General features: G+C 47.8%; 1 protein-coding gene across 1 annotated transcript in view; it reads right to left on the bottom strand.

Annotated features, from left to right (window-relative positions):
• Window positions 1-1,170: 1,170 nt before the first annotated feature.
• TCEANC2 (transcription elongation factor A N-terminal and central domain containing 2) overlaps window positions 1,171-21,417 on the bottom strand; it is a 35,086-nt gene continuing 14,839 nt past the window's right edge. Inside the window, exons 4-5 of the mRNA XM_080921621.1 lie at window positions 8,492-8,685; window positions 1,171-2,041 (exon numbers count right to left, since the gene is read on the bottom strand). Of these exons, the coding sequence (XP_080777747.1) occupies window positions 1,853-2,041; window positions 8,492-8,685 (383 nt within the window). The 3' untranslated portion in view covers window positions 1,171-1,852. The remainder of the gene's footprint in view (window positions 2,042-8,491; window positions 8,686-21,417) is intronic.

The following is a 21,417-nucleotide window of genomic DNA, read 5'->3' on the forward strand; positions in this document are numbered from 1 at the left end:
TTGTAGGTGCAGTGCCCCAAGTCCCTCCACATGCAGATGAGGCATCCCTAACATCTCAGATCAAGCCAATAGAAAGCATCTGCTGCTGGTCAGACGCCAACCTACCCCAAAATGTATATAAGACCCTGTGCAGAAGGATTAAAGGATTACTCCATCGAGGGTGTCAGAGAGCTTCTGTCATGTAAGAGCTGTAACACTTCCTGGGGAAGAGAGCTCTTCTGACACTTTCACAGCTGGAAGCTACCTGGGCCCACCATGGTCACTTCCCACCCCACTTGGTGGCCCCAACATGGCCACCCCCACCTTCCCCACCCCTGTTTTGCTCATGGCTTCCAGAATAGTACTTGGACTCCAGAATAGCTGTGGTGGACAAGCAGCCCTCCCTCCTGGTGCCAGCTCCCCTGCCCCCACCCCCTTGGGTAGCAGGAGCACACTCCTCACAGATGCAGCTGAGAGAAATGAGCAGGCTTGGACAAGCCCCGCCCATCTCAGGCCACGTAGCAGATACCCTCAGCCCCTGGCTTCCAGCCTGGCTCTGCAAGCACTCCCTTTCCTCCAAACGCTCTCTTCTCCCTCTCTCTGCCTCATCCCTTCACCCTGGAAGCATGCTTCCACACGCTTTCCTTTACAGCCTTCCTTGGGTCTTGCTATCTTTTGCAGATTCTGCGTCTGTGTTTGTGTGTGCTTTTAGACAGGATCTCACTATGTAGCCCTGGCTATCTTGGAACTCACTGTGTAGACCAGGATCCACCTGCCTCTGCTTCCAAAGTGCTAGGATACAAGGTGTGTGTCACCAACCTGGCCTCCCTCCAATTCTTGTCCCACCATTAACTTTACCAACGGCATCCTTTCTAACCCGTTTACTGTCTACTCTCTTCCTTTCCCTGCTCCAATCCCAACCCCACCCCAGACAGAGTCTTGTTATGTAGCTCCAAGTGGCTTGGTACTCAAACCTAAACTGGCTTCAAACTCACAGCAATCCTTCTGCCTCAGACTCCTGAGTGCTGGGCTACAGGCAGGAGCTGCTCAGCTCTTTAGCACGCGTCAAGGAGAAAACTATACCTCTTGTTTCAGTATAGCTCAGTTATTATTACTTTTTAGAGAGCAAGTATCATTTACATAGTCACCCAAGCAGGCAGTATAGATGTATTTTATTGAAAATCTTCACGGATGCATTTTTTTTTTTCTTACTGAAGTAAGTCACTGCAAGAGAAATTTCATTATACATCTTCAACTGAGCCTGTATTCAAATGAACCCTGAGGTGCAGGGAAGCTTCAGGCCAGCTCCTCATTAGAAGCCTCAGCATGGGGGCTCAGGAGCCCATCCCCGAAGGTCTTCCAGGGAGAGCTGAAAGGCTCAGATAAGTGAGCGAAGGCAAGCAGGGCTGGTTGCAGGCTCTGGCGGGCTCACCCCTGGGGTAGAGCAAAGAGAGCAGACAGGAGAGTTCTGAGCTGTCGAAACTCAGGGGGATGGAACCAAGTGAGGAGCAGCAGTAATTGAGTTTCAGTTACCTGCAGGGTGGCGAAATAAAGTGGTAACTTCATCTGCCTGACATGGGGGAGTTTAGAGGTGTCCTTGGCAAGCTCACAGTGAAACCTGTCACCCTTCCATTGTGTTGGGTGATGGCAACTGGATGGTGCTTCCTAGTGACAGCCCTGTTCGACAGCCAGGCAGCGCCAGCGCGAGGCAGCTAATGAAGCTGCTCCCACAGGCCTCTCTCCCAGGGCTCCCCACATTCTGTCTGAAGGAACGGCACCGTGGGAATATCCAGCACAGCCAACATCCGCATCACCCAAACTCAAAAGAGGCTTTGAATGGTGGAGCAGGCCCAGCGCTGGGCCCGTCCTCGGGTCACTTTTTGTGGGTTTGTACAAACGTGCCGACCGGCAGGTCCCCGCTCTTCACCTGCTCCCGGATCTCAGCTCGGTGCTTTAATGTGAAGACCAGAGCGCGCACCGTCCTCCGGTAGGGCCCGTTAATGAGCCGGGAGCAGAGATGAAACGTTTCCCGCTCAATATTTTCAACCAGTAGGTGATCCATCTGAAAACCAGCAAAATTATCAAATTAGGGCCTTGCGTTGCATAAGGATTAAAAGCAAGAGAGGCTGGCGCACTCTGCTCTGGGGCCTCCATTAATCAACTGAAATTCAAGGACATCTACTTCCTGTCACAAGAGAAACAGGAAGAGCAAATTAATTCCACCCTGGCAATTAAAGAACAAGGCCATGTGCTTTGTGACAGGGACCTCACTCACAACCCCTACCGGGTGGTAATATTTGCCATTATAACAGGAAACCGGCCTGAACTAAGCAACCGGCACCAGGCCCTGCGCTCCACCAACCAGGAAGCAGGGTCCAAGGATAATAAATCAGAGTAACAATGCGTGCTTCTTTGTTTTCAACGGGCCTTTTAACTTTGTAGAACGTTTTAGAAATGCTGGTCGGGATCCTGAAATGCATACAGAGCAGTTTATAAATCATGTTCTCATTTAATATTCGGAACTGATTATCACATTTTACATCTGAGGAGGAGTTTTACAACTCAAGAGGCAGGGCTGGACCAGGCCTGACTCCAGAGCTCATGTGTCCTCCCTTCAGCAGAGACACCCCTAGGCACCCAAGTCTGGATGGGGGACTGGACAGGGTCTGTAGCCATGCTGGGTGATCTGTCACAGACCTCCATGGCTGGTCAGGGACTTCCAGCCAAACCACTTTCTCAGGCCCACCTCTCCTAGCAAGGGCCGCCTTTCCCTAGGAGCCATCTGTGCTGCCTTATGCCAGTTCAGCACAAGGTCGTCTGATTTTTTTTTTTTTTTTTTTTTTGGGTTTTTCAAGACAGGGTTTCTCTGTGTAGCTCTAGCTATCCTGGAACTCATTCTGTAAACCAGGCTTGGGTTCAAACTCAGATCTGCTGCCTCTGCCTCCCAAGTGATGGGATTAAAGGCATGTGTCACCACACCTGGCTATAGGGCATTTTCTTATTTTGTGGTAAGGCCCAGTCCACTGTGGGTAGTATCACCCTGGGCTGGTGGTCCTGGGTTCTATAAGAAAGCAGTGTGAGCGAGCCAGGGGAAGCCAGCCAGTAAGCAGCGACCTCCCGTGGCCTCTGTATCTTCTGCCTTGGCTTCACTCAATGGACTGTAATTCAGGATATGTAAGCTGAATACACCCTTTCCTCCCCAAGTTGCTTTTGATCATGGTGTTTCATCACAGCAATAGTAACTAACTGAGACACACTGCTGTGCTGGTATGTCAAGCTTAATAACCTCCCACTCCAACACACACACACACACACACACACACACACACACACACACAGGGGAACAAAAACCTTAGTGCAAAAGACTGAGAGACTGCAACAATGTCCTCAGTGTTCCTTGGTAATATTTTCTTCAAAATAGAAATACTATTTATTTACTTATTTACTGATTGGCTGGTGCTGGAAACTGAACTGGGGACCCTGCACATGCTAGGCATTTAATTCCAGCACGCAGGAGGCAGAGCAGACAGATCTGAGTATGAGGCCAGTCTGGTCTACAGAGAGAGTTCCAAGACAGCCAGGGCTACCCAGAGAAACTCTGTCTAGAAAAACTACCACCACTACTACCACTACCATCAAAAGAGAGAGAAAGAGAGAGAGAGAGAGAGAGGCAGAGATAAAGAGAGAAAGAGGGAGACAGAGAGAAACAAAGAGAAAGAGGGAGACAGAGAGAGACAAAGAGAAAGAGGGAGACACAGACAGGAAGACAAAGAGAGAGGGGGTAGGGAGGTACAGCCATAGGCAACAGAGCCAGGCACAGCGGTGTATATCCTAACTCTTAGTAGTCAGAGGCAGGACAGGCTAGTTCTGCACTAGCCTGATCTTTGTGGAACGATCATGTCAAAACACAAGCAAACAAAACAAACCACAGACGGGGCAGCAGGGCAGGTGCTGTGCAGGGCTGTGATGGAAACCAAGCATCTGGCAGTTCTCATGCCTCTTGCTAGCTTCAGGCCAATCAGAGTAAAGAAAGAGAGAGAAGTATGTGTGCCACATATAAAGCCTGCCGGTATGGGTTTACTGCATGAAATGAAAGATACTAACCTGGCGCTTCCAGTGACAGATGGATGCATCTGGGTGACTGATTTAGAGTCTCTCTAGGACTCCAAGAAAAGGAGATTTTTCTGTGAGGTGTGTCTGCTGAATGGGAATGGGAACAAGAGCCCCTCCACCCCCAAACCTGGAGCAGTTACTGTGTGTAGTCACTAGATCCTGTCTTTGTAACAGAGATCATGGTGTCTTGCTGGTTGGTTCTTTGTCAATACAAGCTAGAGTCATCCGGGATGAGGGAATCTCAGTTGAGCGATCGTCTCTATCAGACTCTCCCTATTCCACACACTCTCTACCCATAACACCAGCTTCTCTGTAATACCCCCAAACCCCAATCCCAGTCTAGAAAGAAGATGGCACCTAGCACAGATAAACAGGGGCGATCTGGCCAGGTGTGTCACCCCCTAACCACGCCTTCTGTTTCAACACTTGAGCTGCGTTCTTGGTATTCCCTATGAAGAAGCTGGTTTGCTGCCATTATCTACTGGTGCCTATAGGTGGAGCGTGTATTATTCAGCTGTCCAGTTCTGGGGGGAACATACACAGAGCAAGCAGTGTCTCAGAGGAGTGGGCGTGGCAAGAGCTGTCACCACCATCAACCACCTTGTCCGTGAACTCTCCTGACTTTACCCTCAGTGCGAAGCCTCCACATGCTGCTCTGTGTGTTTATTCCCAGCACACTGCGAGCACCTCTGGGCTGACCTCACACACAAGACTCACTTCCTAATTTTCTGTGCCCAGCTGTAGGTGTATAGTATATGCTTAACAAATACCTGTTGAGTGGAAAGCGTTTCTCCCTGTTCACACCTTCCTTCCTTTTCTCCTGCGCTTTTAATAGTATCGGTCCCATAGCAGATGAAATGTAAATTAGAGCTCCATTTTGTTTTCTGGTTCATAAAATTCTACCCCTGTTATAACAGCAAGCTCACCTGACATCTCTGTCATGAAACCTCAAGTTCCTAGATCATGCTGTTTTCATGTGCACACCAACTGCTCCCAAGGATCATGCCTTCTGCAAGCCTCGTAGTTCTGTTAGCCACTCACGGGAACTAAGCCAGGGGAGAGGGAACTTCTTAGGCTAGGGAAGCAATTCTTCAGGCTTGTAGGATTCCCTGGCACCTAGCAGATCCCACATTTAAAAGTGTATAATCACTGGAGGCAAGCGTAAAGCACGACTGGATCTGTACACACTTCTTTTTCACCACTGGACACATTTGTGAGCGAGCTGGTCAAAGCCAGGGGCACAGTCTGAAGCCATGAATCCATTAAACAAAGGAAAAAAACCAACAGTCCTGCATGAGAATAGACCCCTGAGCTGGACCTCATTAGCACCATCTGCGACCAACTGGGCCACCAACCAGTGTCCCAGCTCTTAATGATATGGCTCACTTTAGAATCAGGTTCATTCTTTTAAATGACATAATAGGAAAATGATCCCAGGCCGTGCGTGAGGTAGGTAGGGGAGTGGATAATGAGGAAAGGAAGTAAGAGAATGACACTCAGGGTGCTCATGTGAGGTGAGATCTAAAGGATAGGGAAGAACAAAGAGCCTGGAAGGGAGAGGGGAAGGGAATGGGGCCCGGGCTTCAGCAACAGCGGCGTATTCATCTGCTCCATTATTCTAGGAACAAGGAAGGAATCCATGAACACGGAACGCAAATTCTGCAGCGTGATACAGAGGGAACCTATGGGGGTGCGCATTTGTCACACACGACTTCCACAGTTAAAGCATGAACTGAAACAGATACACGGGAGTCTTGGGATTTTGCAAAAACACACGCTAGGATAAATCAAAAAAGTTTGTCGCTGGGCTGGGAACTTAGGTGTGCTACCATGTGAAGAAGAACGTGTAGAGAGCCCTGAGGTCTGACGCAGATGCAGACAATGCTGGTTACTTTCAAAGATTAGGGTTAGGTGGGTCACGGACTGACCGAAACATAGAAATGACACGTGAGAGGGTTAACCTATGTAATTACATAAAAGGATTGGTGTTCATCCTTTGGACATACCAAACTAACAAAACAACCATCAAAGCTGTTTATGCGAGGCAGACAGGGTGCTTGTTTCTCTTTTTTGAGCAAAGAAGAGGCATACTTTTTTGAGTAAGTTGCATACTTCAAAGTTTTGAAATGTACTCCTTGGGAACAAACCTGTCCAGCTATACTGATCATGTTGGAAAGCACTGACGAATGTATCAGTTTTTAAACTTCGCTTTGCAACACTTGAGCGCTTACCACTTGATGTGCCATTTACAGGATAATTAATGGATAAACTAAAAGGATAATTATTATGGAGTTTAATATAGCAGGCAAACTGCTCATTAATCCTTACAAGCATGGCTTCGTTATTATCATTTACTTAAAAAGATACCACAGGGAACTGGTATTTACCACCACATTAACTACGTATTATAGACCACGCTGTATGTTTCAGCAGTAATCCTCGTTTATTTAAAAAATAAGCTTTATTTAAAAATATCGAGTCTGTTGGTTAATCGATACTCTAGAAAATTACTTACAACTTCCACATTTTCTCTCTTCATTATTCATACCAAAGCTTCCTTTAGGAAAAGTTAAGCGATTTTACAGCATACTGAGTCTCTGGACCATCAGACAGACAGTAAAGCTCATATGCGTGAGAAATAAAGATGCATAGAACAGGACATATAAGATGACAGTAATTGAGATTGAGCAAGGTTCATGAGACAACACAAATAAATAATTATGTCAATTTTCTGGGATATTATTTAAATGATCAATAAAAATATCTTATGGGACATTTGGCAAATAATTTGCCCTAAATAAATCTTGGCTAACCATAGCTTGTCTGACATTTCATTAAAAAACTATAATAATTCACCATAAAAGAAAACACACCAAAAATGTTAACAACATTATCTCTAGGTGGCAGGTTTAATGATGACTTTTTTCCTGTATTTTTTTCATTTGGTATTTTAAGTTTGCATTTAAAAACAACAACAACAACAACAAAACCAAGTCTTTCTTTAAAAGTGTACACAATACACTGTATCTCCGCTTGCTTTCTTTCATGGATAAACACTTGACACAGAAAGGAAATGCCGAGGCAGATGTAGCGTGTAAACCAGGCTGAGTCCCTTCCTTTAAAGGTTTTGTTGTCATTTCTTCATGGCGGGGGAGTGCATAATGTGTGGGCGCACGCAGTACGCATGGATGCCAAGGTCAAGGAACGACCTTGTGGAGCCAGTTCTAGCCTTCCACCTTAGATATGTTTCTGGGATCAAGGTGTCAGGCTTGGATTACCAGTGCCTTCACCCAGGAAACTACCTTGTCAGCCCCAAACTCCTATGTTTGCTAATTTATTATTTTTAAGGATATTTCAATAAGGAGAAATTACAATAGGAAAAATATGGATGCCACACACACACACACACACACACACACACACACACACACACACACACATTTTTTTTTTACAACATTAGCCTCTTTATTTTTTGAGACAGAGTCTCACTATGTACCCCAGGCTGGCTTTGAACCTACATATCTGCATGCCTCCATTTCCCTAGTGCTGGGATCAAAGATGTGTGCCACCACGCCTGGTCCATGATTAATATTATTGATAAGGAACACAATTTTGTTCAGCATGTCTACATCAAACTAATCCCCTGGGCTTCTGGCTGTGAGGTCACAGGAAAGATGCCTATGGGCTGATTCTATGCCACAGATCTGAAGGCCAGGTCTTGCCAAATAATGAGGAGAGAGTCTTTTTTTTTATTGCCACTGATATTTTACAACATTTCAAAACTTTTATTTCAATGGAAGAAAAAGAATTGGAATAGAAAGAAACCAATATTCATTAAGTGACTGTTTGCTTTGAGACAGGGTTTCTCTGTGTAGCCTTAGCTGTCCTGGAATTTGCTCTGTAGACCAGGCTGGCCTCAAACTCACAGAGATCCTCATACCTCTATCTCCCAGTGCTCCACCACCTCCTGATCATCAAATGACTTCTAACCAGCAGGCACCACTATTTCCTTATATAAATGGTTCATTTATCCCAAGAACTTAGGTGGTGGGATTCTGAGTCTCCTTCCACAAGTAAACATGGACCTCAGAAATGCTGAGAAATGTCTCTGTAGACCTGAATTGAAACCTGGGTCTTGGTAGTTTGAAAGCCAACATGCAACACTGTCTCTCCAAATGCTTACAAATCCAGAATCCTTAAAGAATAACCTACCAGTTTAATTTAATTTATTGACTATCTCAACATCTTTATGTATGTGCAGGTGCATAGAGTGGCACCCTTACTGCTGAGACATCTCCAGGCCTGGGAATAATTGCAGAATGGGCCTGATGAGGGTGAGATAAACAAACAGGCTCATTTAATTAGAGTCCCCACAACCACAGTTCAAGCAGGACCTTACCTTCAATTCCAAGGCTTCTGAAAGTAATTTCTTGGCATTTTTCCTAAATGACTCAGTTTTTAGATCACTCCGGACTTCAATAGACGGTCTGTCCAAATGGTTTTCAATGAAAGTTTTCCACTCAGTATAAACTTCTTTGGCAAGTCCTGCCACCTCTGGGTCCGAGTGCTTGCGCATCTTGTTCACAGCATGACCTAGAGCAGGAGAGAATCAAAAGGAAATACAGCTCTGTCTTCTGGAAAGTACAGTGTTTGCATCGTCTGTGGAAGACAGGAAAGCACCAACATGATCACTTATGTACAAAGCATGTTCTATGTCTCATAACGCTTTCAACACGCCACGCCTTCCCCATTTTCTCTGAGCCTTTTCTGAGATGCTGGCTGAGGAAGGTCATCTGAGTGCTATCTCTGTCTCTGAGCTAGCAGGCTTTCACCACCCCGTCTGGCTCTTGTGTCTTCATTGATAAAATGGAACAACTGAGGTTTGTACAGGGCTCTGAAGAACTCTCATATATTCGAAGACGCAGACTTCTGTGAAAGCAAGGTCCTTTCATGGGCGTGAAATGAGACAATTCCTAGGGTCTGAACTGACCAATGTAGCAAGTCATAAAGTAGAGTCAGGAATAACAAAGAAGGCGAGCATGGTGGCCCACACCTTTAGTCCCAGCACCCAGGAGACAGAGACTGGTGCAGCAGATCTTGATGAGTTCAAGGCCAGCCTGGTCTACGTAGGGAGCTTCAGGCCAGTCAAGGTTAGAGATACCCTGTCTCAAACAAGAACAAAAGGGGAATGCTCCAAAATTGCAGTAAAAGGGAATGAATTAAACATTTATCTTTTTTGGAATCTTACTATATTTTAAGTTAAAAAAACTAGTCCTATTTATTAAAAGGATATTCTTGGTGGGCGTGGGTATCATATTCATGTTTCTGTAGGTAGCTGATTGTGTGGTTACGCATAAAGGCTAGAGGCTGATGTCAGGATATCTTTTTCAATTGCTTCTCCATTTAATCATTATTAATATATGTTACATGTTTGAGTGCTTGCTTATGTTCATATTTATATATGTATACCATGTGTACCCTGGTGCTCGAGAAGGTCAGGAGAAGAAATCAGAGCCTCTGGGACTGAAATTACAGAGGTTGTGAGCTGCCCTGTGGGTACTGGGGAACACTCAGGTCCCTGCAAGGGGAAGTGCTCTTCGCCACTGAGCCTGCTCTCCAGCCCCTCTCTCCTTATTTTTGGAGACGGGATCTGTTAAGCTGAGTGCTTCAGTAAGTCTGTCTATCCAACAAGTCGTAGGGATCCCCCTGTCTCTGGCCTCCAGCTGCACACCTGGCTGAGTGAGTTCTGGTGACTGAGGCATAGACTGTCATGCTTGCAGAGACATGCTTCCCCAACCAAGCCACTGCGCCCCCTCCCCCGCCCCAACCAGACCCTAAAAGGACACTTTTTATTCAACCAATATAAACAGATTGATGGAAACCATTTTGTAGGCCCTGATAAATGATGCAGCCAGAAAGTAACTACCAGTACAAGGAAAGCCTGATGGGGACTTGGTGGGTTGGGGTGTACTGCCATTGTCTGTGTCCTGACCCCTATGAGAGGGACTTAGACAGCTCTGCCCATGACTAGTTCTACTCGCTTCCCTCAGAGAAGATGGGAACTGCAATCCACCGGCCATTCAAAGCTAGCTCCCAGGCTTAGGGAAACCTGTGCGAGAGGAAGGAACAAGCTCATTCAGAACATGGATGCTCTGAGACACCCGACAGGGTTGCCTCAAGCCCACGGCACTGTTCACAAAGGACAGCTTCCGATTCTGAGCCCTGGTTACCAAGTGGACGTGTGATTTAATCCTGGGCAGAACCACATAAAGGGTTTTTTGAGATAAACAAGAATATCGATGTGCACTAAATATTAAATGATAGCAGGACAGTGGTAATTTGGTCACACATGAAAATCACGTTTTGACAGACTACAAAGCTATGTAGATGTGGAGGCGCACCCTGAGGTGTGCTGAAGCCCTGGTGTCTGCTGAGCTCGGGAGCCCCTCGCCTTGTTTGTCACAGCAGCTAGAGCAGACTCAGCTGCTCTTTAGGATTTCTTCTGTGAGAGTCACACTACCACGGTGCCACTGCCCACGGTGCCACTGCCCACGGCGCCACTGCCCACGGCGCCACTGCCCACGGCGCCACTGCCCACGGCGTCACTGCCCACGGCGCCACTGCCCACGGCGCCACTGCCCACGGCGTCACTGCCCACGGCGCCACTGCCCACGGCTGCCCACGGCGCCACTGCCCACGGCTGCCCACGGCGCCACTGCCCACGGCGCCACTGCCCACGGCGTCACTGCCCACGGCTGCCCACGGCGCCACTGCCCACGGCGTCACTGCCCACGGCTGCCCACGGCGCCACTGCCCACGGCGCCACTGCCCACGGCGCCACTGCCCACGGCGCCACTGCCCACGGCGTCACTGCCCACGGCGCCACTGCCCACGGCGCCACTGCCCACGGCTGCCCACGGCGCCACTGCCCACGGCGTCACTGCCCACGGCTGCCCACGGTGCCACTGCCCACGGCGCCACTGCCCACGGCGCCACTGCCCACGGCGCCACTGCCCACGGCGTCACTGCCCACAGCGCCACTGCCCACGGCGCCACTGCCCACGGCTGCCCACGGCTGCCCACGGCGCCACGTCTCCTCATTTGTCCTACTGCTTTGATGTTTATGTATTGTACTCACTGTCTATCAGCATGGTGTGTTTGTGTGGGTGTGGGGTCTTCTATTTGCAGACCATGGCACACATCCAGAGGTCAGAGGACAACCTGTGGGAGTTGTTTCTCTCCCTCCACCACGTGGGTCCCAGGAACCAAACTCAGTTTGTTAGGCTTGGTGACAAGGGCCTTTATTTGCCGAACTATCTCTCTACCCTGTATTTTCTCTTTTAAAGAATTTTCCCCCTAAAACGTAAGTTTGGTCACTTCACTCTGCTAATAAACCCTTAAGTCCTACAGCCAAACTGTCGCAGGGGGCCCCCCACAACCTGCCACCCTCCCACCCAAGCTCTAGCTTCATCTCCAGCTGCCATCTCCCGGTCTTCCTGCTCCAGCTGCTTGTTATGTTCCTAAAATGCTTGAATGTATTTTCTTGTCTCTTTACTTTGGAACACATATCCCTATAAACACTCTGCTACCTGGAATGCTCTCGTCCCTCTTCAGACAGCGAGCATTCAGCTTTTAAGACTCATTCGGGACCCTTCCTCCAGGAAGTCTCCCTTAGTGACCACAGCTTGACTGGCACCCACCTTGCACCTTATGATCTGTGCGATCGCTAGTGTACACCGCAGTTATCCGCCAGTCAGCTCTTGCTCACCAGGAGCCTCTTGAGGAGTGCACTCTTCTTTGGGGCTCCATTGATGAGCACAGCAGCAAGAGCAGGCTGGCTGAGACCCATAGAACAGCCTCACATATTTGGCTAAAGCACGTAAGAGGTAACTCGAGTAAAATGGAATATATCATCACACAGAAGGCTGGAAAGAAACACCAACACCAGCAGAGAAACTGATTTGCAAACTGGGGACAGTAACTTGAGGTTGTGAGGCTAATACTCAGGATCGGTTGCAGGACACCTAAAGCTCATACACACACGCACACACGTGTGCACGCACGTGCGAAAGGAAGAAAGGAAGGAAGGAAAGAAAGAATGAAAGGAAGGAAGGAAGGAAGGAAGGAAGGAAGGAAGGAAGAACTATAGTAGGTGGCTTTTATTAGAACACAAATACTTCCACACTAAAGCAGAGGGGTTAATCTACTATAGATAGCCTTCTAAGGTATCAGAACACATTATAGAGCAACATTGCTTAAAGTTACACAGACCAACAGGAAAAGGAATGGATGTCTCAGAAACATGAATATTTAAGAATTGAATATAAAGCTGGGTGTGGTGGCACGTGCTTGCAGTTCTAGGCTTCTCAGGAGGCTAAGGCGGGAAGGACGATCGATCACTTAGGCCCTCCAAGTCAAGGTCAGCTTAGGTAACATATGAGATTTAATATGTACTAAGAGTTATTGAACAAAGGGAAGCAGGGATTTCAATTTGAGCAACAGTCAAACCATCCCCCCAGTTAAGCCAGGTGCACAGCTCCAAACTGCTTGGCTCAGTCTCCTCTGCACACTTCCCAAAGGCCATTTGTACAAGGTTCTAGGCCAGGCACTAGTCATGCAGGGCTTGAAAGAAAGTCACTCTTAAAAGGTTCTGTGAGCAGAGCCCTGGAGATGACGAGGAGATAATGGTGCACCACAGGGAGTGTGACCTCGAGTCTAACCAGTTAGGTACGAAGGGTTCTCACCTGTTTCCAGTGTCAGCACTCACACCACATGTCTGAAGGTGTTTTTCCAGCTAACAAACGCTTAGGAGAGCACTTCTGAACACACAGCACCTAAAAGCAGGACCGCCCCCTACACTCTCCTTCCTAGAGGTCGTCTCATGTCCTTGAGACTATTAACTCACAGACGGTTCTTTATGCTGCTGGTCAGTTATAAATGCTAAAAAACACAAAGATGGTGGTAAGAGTGGACTAAGGGTGAGAACACGTGCTGAGAATCTTCTAGGCTATGTTTCTAACACCAACATACAAAGAGAAAGATGACATTGCAGGACATTGTTACATTAACTGAAGGCACTGTGATAGCCACAGAGACTCTGCTTTATGCCCAGCCCTGGGGACAGAGGTGAAAAGTGACAACTCAGAGGTTCGATTTAACTGACCCTGTCAAAGTGTGCAAAGAAAACACCTGAGCAGAAACATTCTCCAAAGTGCTGTTTGAAAGAGGAAAACGCTAGAGACAATCTATGAGCTCACCATCAAGGGTCCATTCCGACAAACTGGAACATGTAAGCACCACACACCGTACATACCTGTAACCCAGCATTCAGGAGGTAGAGGCTGGATAGGGTACACCGTAAAAACCAGTCTCAGAAAAACAAAAATCCACACTATAAAAAAAAAAAAAAAAACTAGAAACAAGCACAGAAAGCAAATATTCAGAAAGCTCTACACGGAGAACCGTAGAAAGAGAATCACTTCTCAAGTAAAGTTAAGACAGCGGAAGAGGATGTTCAGTGTGAGCCAATATTTATTTTAAAAATTACATATGTAGATACATATAAACACCATATTTGTTTACATACAGAGAAAAGAGTCTTAAGGGATTTACAACAAAATTATTAACAGAGGTTTCTTCTGAGCAGCAGGCCTGTCTCGGTAGTTGAGCTCACACGCCAAGAGGCTGCACACACTGCCCTCAGCAGCAGCCGTGTGTGGAGCCGGGTCCTTTCCACCACCTGGTCCTCACTGTATCTTTTGCTCTCTGAGAAAAGACACACTGGTCTCCAGGTATGAGGAAGAAAAGATGCAGTCTTTTGTGTCAAATTCAGGGGCCTTCTCTGTTCCAGCACTACTTAGACGGTGGCACCAGACTCTGTGGCCTTCTCCCTTCTGAACAATTTTCTCCCAACCCTTCTTGGATACTATCTGTCACATCCGGGGTCTGCTGCCTGCACATTCTTTGACTAATCCTTATTACTTGAGGATCATAGCCAGGACACGGTCCCCCGCTTCTTTCTCTACCCGTCTCTCCCAGGTAATCTTACTTACTCCTGTGGTCCAACCTCTTCCTGAAAGCAGGTATCTTCCAAATAACCTATCTCTAGCCAAAGTTCCCCTTGGGCATGGGACCATATCTTCAGTATCTTACCGGACACCTCCTTATTCTGAGGCACCCCAAACAACATTTCTGCCACACAGGAGTTCTCCTGTCCTCTTGTTCTAAGACACTGGTCCACACTTTGACACTTCCTACCGCCCTTCCTCCTTCTCCATTTCCCTCTCCACTCCTACTGTCCTGACTCATGTTCCCATTGCCTCTCCCTGGGTCCACTCAGTTACATGCTTACAATTAGGAAGTATTTAAGTATTCTAGGCAGAGCTGGCAATGTGGCTCAGTGGTAGAGCATTTGCTCAGCATGTGTAAGAACTTGGACAATTTCTGTCCCTGATCTGGTCCTTTCCAATTCATCTTCTACTCTGAAGCCGAAATACTGTTTTAAGGTAATTTGATGCGGATAGGGGGTGTGGCTCAGTGGTAAACACTTGCCTAGTAAGAGGGAGAGGACATTGAGGAAAAGGGAGAGGAGAGGAAAACAGTGAGAGAATAAGAGAGCTGTGGATACTGGGGTCCACTCTGGCCCAGCCCTTCCACAGATATTAAAATTGCATGTCTGCTTTGGGTCTGTTCTACCACAGATCGACATCCCCAGCCCTGCCTAGAATAATTAAACTAACTCTGTTCTAAGTTGCCAACATCTTAAGAGCAGGAGCTTACTCAAGTCCTGAGCACAAGGCTATCTCAAAAGAGATAATGTCTGCTGAATTGAGTCAAACTATTTTTGTTAGTGTGTGTGCTGTTGTTTGAGACAGGGTTTCTCTGTGTAGCCCTGGCTGTCCTGGAACTATGTAGACCAGGCTGCCCTTGAACTTGCACTGCAACCTGCCTCAGCCTCTTAAGTGCTAAGACTGAAGGTGTATGCCACCACACCTGGCTCAAACAGTGAGATTTAAAGCATACACTTGGCTTCCAAATGAGTTTGTGCCGACACTTAGATCCTATGCAGCTGACTGAGAAAAGCACACACCGGCACCAGCTTTGCTGTAACCACAATTCTAAGGCCCTGAGGAGGTGGCAATGTCGATTCTGCTTCCCCACTTCACAGGTTCTCCTGCCCACCTCGCCAGGCTCTATTCCGATAAGTCCATTTACTTACCAATCAATTAAGCATCTCTAATGTATCCTTTTATAAATGGTAAGCTGGAGCTCAGCAGAATTATTTGCCAAGGTCTCCCACCTGGGGAGTCCTGAGAGCAGGATTTGAACACAACACCGTGACTCTATCAGCCTGTATTGTTCCAGCATGAGGGCCTGGCCCAGTGGTCACTGAGGCTCTACTGAGATAATGCAATGCACCATCTTAGAAATCTCCAACTAGAAAAGGGCAGGCCCTGAGAAACAGCTAAAGGCTTGACAATCAAGCCAGGGCAACGGAGCCCCTGCTTTCAGCCTTCAGGGGCCAGCATATCCCAGAGTTCCCACAAGGGCGATGGTCAGAGCGGAGGAGGATCAGCAGGTATCAGTCTAGGGAGAAACCTAAGAGCAGGGCTAAAAAGCCAGGTGGGGGGAGGGGTACAACAGGTGTTGGCAAAAGGCAAGAATCTGATCACAAGAGATGGAGAAGGGCAATCTGGTTGGTCTGAGGCAGCGATAGAACAAGCTCCAGTGCCTACTTTCTAGACAAACATGGGCTGAACACATTCAGAACACAAAGGGAGTGCTACAGTAGCAAGAAACTGTTTTAGGGTGTTTCTTAGCACTGTACAGGTCTGTTGTGGTGCAGCCAAATGTTTCCCGTTGTTCATGCATCGAGGGCATCTTCTGATTGAAGGTGGCCCGCTGGGAAATGGTGGAAACTTTAGAAAGAGGGAGTAACGGTAGTAGCATGGTGATGCACCTTTGAAGGGAATATGTCCCTCTGTCTCTCCTTTCTCACCTCGTGAGATGAGCAGCATGAGGCGAGGACACAGAATGCAGTCTCCACCATGATCTCTGTGTCACCATGGCGTGGGAGCAATGAAGCCAAGTGAGCACGGCTGAAACCCTGACCCTGGCCAGCACGACCTCTTCTCCTTTGGGCTGGTATTCTAAGCTATTGTCATGGCAATGTAGAACTGACCAACGCAGAATCTAACTTAACTCCTGCAAGCCCAGGATAACCTTTAGAAGATGCAACAATTCCTTCCGTCTTACAGGTAAAGAACCTGAGGTGCTGTGGGCTAAGTAACTTAGGAAGCTTAGTGGAACACGGGGTGGTCAAGGGCAGATATAAGCAGCCCAGTGTTTGCCCTATTCTATCACCTCTGGTGATCAAACAGTCCTACCTTCTCTGATTTCAATGAAAAAAAGAATGAGGTTCCATGACCTTTCCCCAAGGTTACAAGTTGGTCAGTAGCTACATCAAGGAAGTTAATGATCTGAAAAAAGTCATTATTTGCTCCATGAAGTTTATATTTTAAAGTAAACAGTGTCACTGCTGGTCTTATGACCTGGGTCAGGTCTCCTGGGTTTAAGGTTAAGGGTTTCTGCATCCTAACACATTGTTAAGACAAATTCCCCACAGGATGCAGCCCTTTGCTCATTTAACAAATATTACTAAATACCGAGTGTATCACAGGCCCAGGCTGGGCACTGGCCAGAATGCCGAGCAAGACAGAGCCCCGCACTAATCTCCAGGTGGGACCAAGACACTGACTCAGATGCTATTTACGGGCCCTAGAATATTACTGAAGAGGGTCTCCAAAGGCCCTAAAGAACAAACAGTCAATTCAACTAACCAGGGAACACCACAAAAGAGGCAGTGTTTCCCCTGAGTCTTGATAATTACAGGAGATAAGACTAGCATAAGAAAGGAGCAAGAATGCAGAAGCCTGAAACAGCAAGCGTGAGAATGATGGTAAACAAAATGGTGCCCAAGAGGTGCCTCCATCGCCTCTGCGACTGCAGCATCACCTCTGCAAGTGCAGCATCACCTCTGCAAGTGCAGCATCACCTCTGCGACTGCATCACCTCTGCGACTGCATCACCTCTGCAAGTGCAGCATCACCTCTGCGACTGCAGCATCACCTCTGCAAGTGCAGCATCACCTCTGCAAGTGCAGCATCACCTCTGCAAGTGCAGCATCACCTCTGCAAGTGCAGCATCACCTCTGCAAGTGCAGCATCACCTCTGCGACTGCAGCATCACCTCTGCGACTGCAGCATCACCTCTGCGACTGCAGGATCACCTCTGCGACTGCAGGATCACCTCTGCGACTGCAGCATCACCTCTGCAAGTGCAGCATCACCTCTGCAAGTGCAGCATCACCTCTGCAAGTGCAGCATCACCTCTGCGACTGCAGCATCACCTCTGCAAGTGCAGCATCACCTCTGCAAGTGCAGCATCACCTCTGCAAGTGCAGCATCACCTCTGCGACTGCAGCATCACCTCTGCGACTGCAGCATCACCTCTGCGACTGCATCACCTCTGCGACTGCAGCATCACCTCGGCGACTGCATTACTGTATATGACAAAGGGGCTTACAGGTGTGATCCAGGTTAAGGGTCCTGAGATCAGATTAGTCTTGATTTCCCACAGTGGGCTCAAGGTAATCACACGAGCCCCTTGAATTGGGAGAAGGTGTCTGTGTGGAAGAGGCAGAAGGGTAGGTCAGGACAGTTCTAAGTCACTGGTTTGAAGATGAGAAAGGGGACTGCAAGCTAAGGAGCTTCAGAAGCATGGGGCCCGCCAACACTGTCCCTTCAGCTTTGCAGACAGACATCCAGGTGTCGGGGTGGAGGACACAGGAAGAACGTCTTAGTACTACTGCTTATCACTTGGCTGTCTGACTTGCAGCAAGTTACTTTAAACCCTGGAAGCTTCAATTTTCCCATTTTCAAAATGGAGAAAATAATTATAATGACTTTACAGGATTGTTACATGGGTCAAAAGGGTCATGGATGTGACAGCACTTTATAAATACGAGTGGTTATTTATTGCAGTTAAGCAATCATGAGTTAAAGTAGCGAGGCATCTCTGAAATCAGGTCACCAGGACAGACAGAACCCTTCCTCTGGACTCTCACGTGGAGAACTGCAGGTGGGCATGCCTGCTTCCCAGCCTCCATCCTTGCTTCATCTTCTGTTTGCTCGATGCCCCTTGCCCACTGGTTTTATGATAAAGGAACCTGCTCAGAGGCCCAATAACTGCAAGGCTCAAAGAAGGCCTTTTCATAGCTGGCCCTCAGCTTCTCTGACCACTTCAGGCTTGGGGCCACTCATTTCCAATGTCTCCGAAGACACTTGTCCCTGGCCCACATAGCACTTCCTGCCCTGATTTTCTACTGCTCCAAACAGTCTCTTAGCCTCTCCATAGCTGCCCTTCTTCCCACTTCCCTACCACGAATTTCCTTCCAGGTTCAAGCCTTTGGCCTTTTAGCCGCTCCTTTAATTCAGAGTCTGCTCACGATTGTGTTCTAAACAGGTGTCTCCTAGACACTTACTTCCAATCCAAATTTCTGCTCTAACAGCCTCGCCTGTGTTGGCTGTTTCCATGAAAAGAATTCAAAACGCAGGCTGGGTGTGTGGCGCATGCCTTTAATTTCAGCATTTGGGAGGCAGAGGCGGGAAGATCTCTGAGAATTTGAGGCCAGCCTTGGTCTACAAAGTGAGTTGCAGGACACTAGTGCTGTTACACATAGAAACCCTGTCTCAAAGAACCAAAATAATAAACTCTTACCTGTAAATGAAAAAAGAACACAAAAAAGGGGGAAAGAAGAGAAAGAAGAAAGACAAAAGGACAAACAGGTTTATTGAGGGTTTAAGAGAAATGTAGGCATGCAAAGGAGGACAACCTTCCAAACAGATCAAGGCAGGGAGCTCAAGGAAGCAGTCTAGATGAAGACCTTGGGAGAGCTGGAGCCAGGCACGAGGCTAAGTGTGGTGGAGTAGCAGCTAGAGGCTGAGCTGCCCTTCCTGAAGAAGCATCCTTACTGGGGAAAGCAAGAAACAGACGGAAGGCGAGCAGAGCCACGGAGCATCCCGCCCGGTCCCGGCTTTTCCTGTTCTTGGACAAGTACGTTCTGCACTCCTGTTCTGAAGCACTGGGGCGTGAGACAGTGCATACAACAGCAAGGCCCTGCTGGCACGGAGTTACTGCTCAGCAAATAGAAAATAAAGAGGCAAATAATTAAATAAGTAATTACAAACCGAGATAAGAGCCGGGAGGGAAACCAGCTAAAAATACAGAAGTAGCAGCCAGCTCAATGTCACTTATGCCAAGAGAAAGGGAAATAATCAACGGTTTCAAATCACAGGTCTGGGAAGATGAGAACCGAGACAAGTCACTGGATTTGGACAGAACAAAATCACTGTGTCCTGAAGAGAAGCGTGAGTGTGGGAGAAGCCTGCTGGGAGAGGGAGGCCAGAGAAGGGCGCTGTGCGCAGCCAGCTTTTAAAAAGGGAAACAGGTGTCTGGGGAAGGGGGCAAGGACAGCTAATAGGGAAGAGGAGTAAGGAGAGCCTGTAAGGCCGCCATTCTGGTGACAGAGGAAAGGCACCAGGCCACACCCACTTCCACAGTTGGTCCTTGTGAAGTCAGGCTGTCTGCGGAACTGTTCCCTCACACCTGTCCCGTGTTTGTTCACTGCCAGCCTTTCCTATGAGCTACCACCATCTACCACACATGACTTCTGATTCTTCTCTGTGCTTTTTTTGATACAAGGCCTCTGTACCCAGGAACTCACTGTGTGTAGCCCAGGGTACAATCAAACCCATGGCAATCCTTCTGCCTTCGCCTCCTCAGCTCTAGGATTAGGTATGATCCACCCTGTTCGGCTAGCGCAGAGACCTTTATTGGCATTGGTCACAAGCGTCCATTACAGTGCCTGGCACTCCTTAGTTGATGTAATTAAAATAGTGTGGCAAAAGTAACTTAGGGAAGAAGGTTCACTGGGTCACCAATTCCAGGTCACAGTCCGTTACTGCTGGGGAGCGAAGGAAGGAACGTAAAGCCTCACCACAGTCAAGAGCAGAAAGCGTAAGAGCCGAATCCTCCCTCGCCTGCTAGCACTGAGCAAGCTCTCCCTACCATCACACAGTCCAGGGCCCAAACCAGCCAATGGTGCCTCCCACAGTAGGTGGGGCCTTCCTCTCCCAACTATCAGTTGGGACAACCTCCCAAAGAAAATTCCTCAAGGCTCTCTGCCCACGTGATTCTAGGTTGAGCCGACAGTTTAAAAGTAGCCAGCACATCAGGCACTGTGTAACTATTCGCTGAACAAACGCCTGGATGCAATCTTTGCCTATGTGGCCTCCCTTTTCCTGGTATCCCTCACCTTTATCTTCTCTTAGTCCCCAAACACTCCAGTTATGCATCCCACAGCTTAACCGCTCAAATGATTACAAGTGTATTCGCTTAACCTCACAGGCCGTTAGTAAGATATTCTATGAAACACTTTCATGAATAACCCTGAGTTAAAACCAAAACCAAAAACAAAGACAGACAGGCTTGCTCGCTTGTCTATTCATTTTGGCGGTGCTGGGGACTGAACCTAGGGACTTGTGCAAACTAGATAGGTGTCCCCAGCCCAGTTTTCTTTCTTATGGGATTTCTCTTACTTAGCTTATTACATATGATATTGTGATGAAAACCTCCAGTAGAGAGGAGACAGTAACTCGGCACTTCCTAAGCTTACTGAACCCAGAGCCCTTCCTTCAAGAGTTCCAGGAGACACACACTAGAAGACATGATGCTGGATATAAAGTCCGGATGCAGCTGGCTGATCAGTTTCTTTACAGGCAGGTCCTCCCCAGGCACCCGGCATTCTAGTGCTGGTTCAGAACTTCAGGCTTTCCTTTCTTCCCTCATGCCTCAGCCTGAAATGAGCAGCAGCTCATTCTGACCTACGAAAAGCATGTGTCTGTGAAAATCCTTCCTACTCCATGGGGAGGAGAAAGCCGTTGCACCCTACTACGGGTTCCAGTACATGCCCCAACTTGCGAATTTTCAAAGGTCAATTATAAGTATACACTCACATGCTTCCTTTCTAAGCAAGAACTGAGGATCTCACAACACAGACCAAGCATCATTCTCTGTCACTCAGCATACGGCATGGTATATTAAGGTCCTTCATATGTGTCAAGTGAGTGAATTATTCCGGATTGAAAATAAAACACAGATCAAATGATCCGAGGCTCTTGCTGATTGTCAAGCTGCTCACTAGTTTTAATACAGAGAACTCACCCTGTGAGCTTCCTCCAACGCCAACTCCTCTCACTCGTGTTC

This window comes from Micromys minutus (genome assembly GCF_963924665.1).
Source record: "Micromys minutus genome assembly, chromosome: 9".
NCBI classification, from domain to species: domain Eukaryota; kingdom Metazoa; phylum Chordata; class Mammalia; order Rodentia; family Muridae; genus Micromys; species Micromys minutus.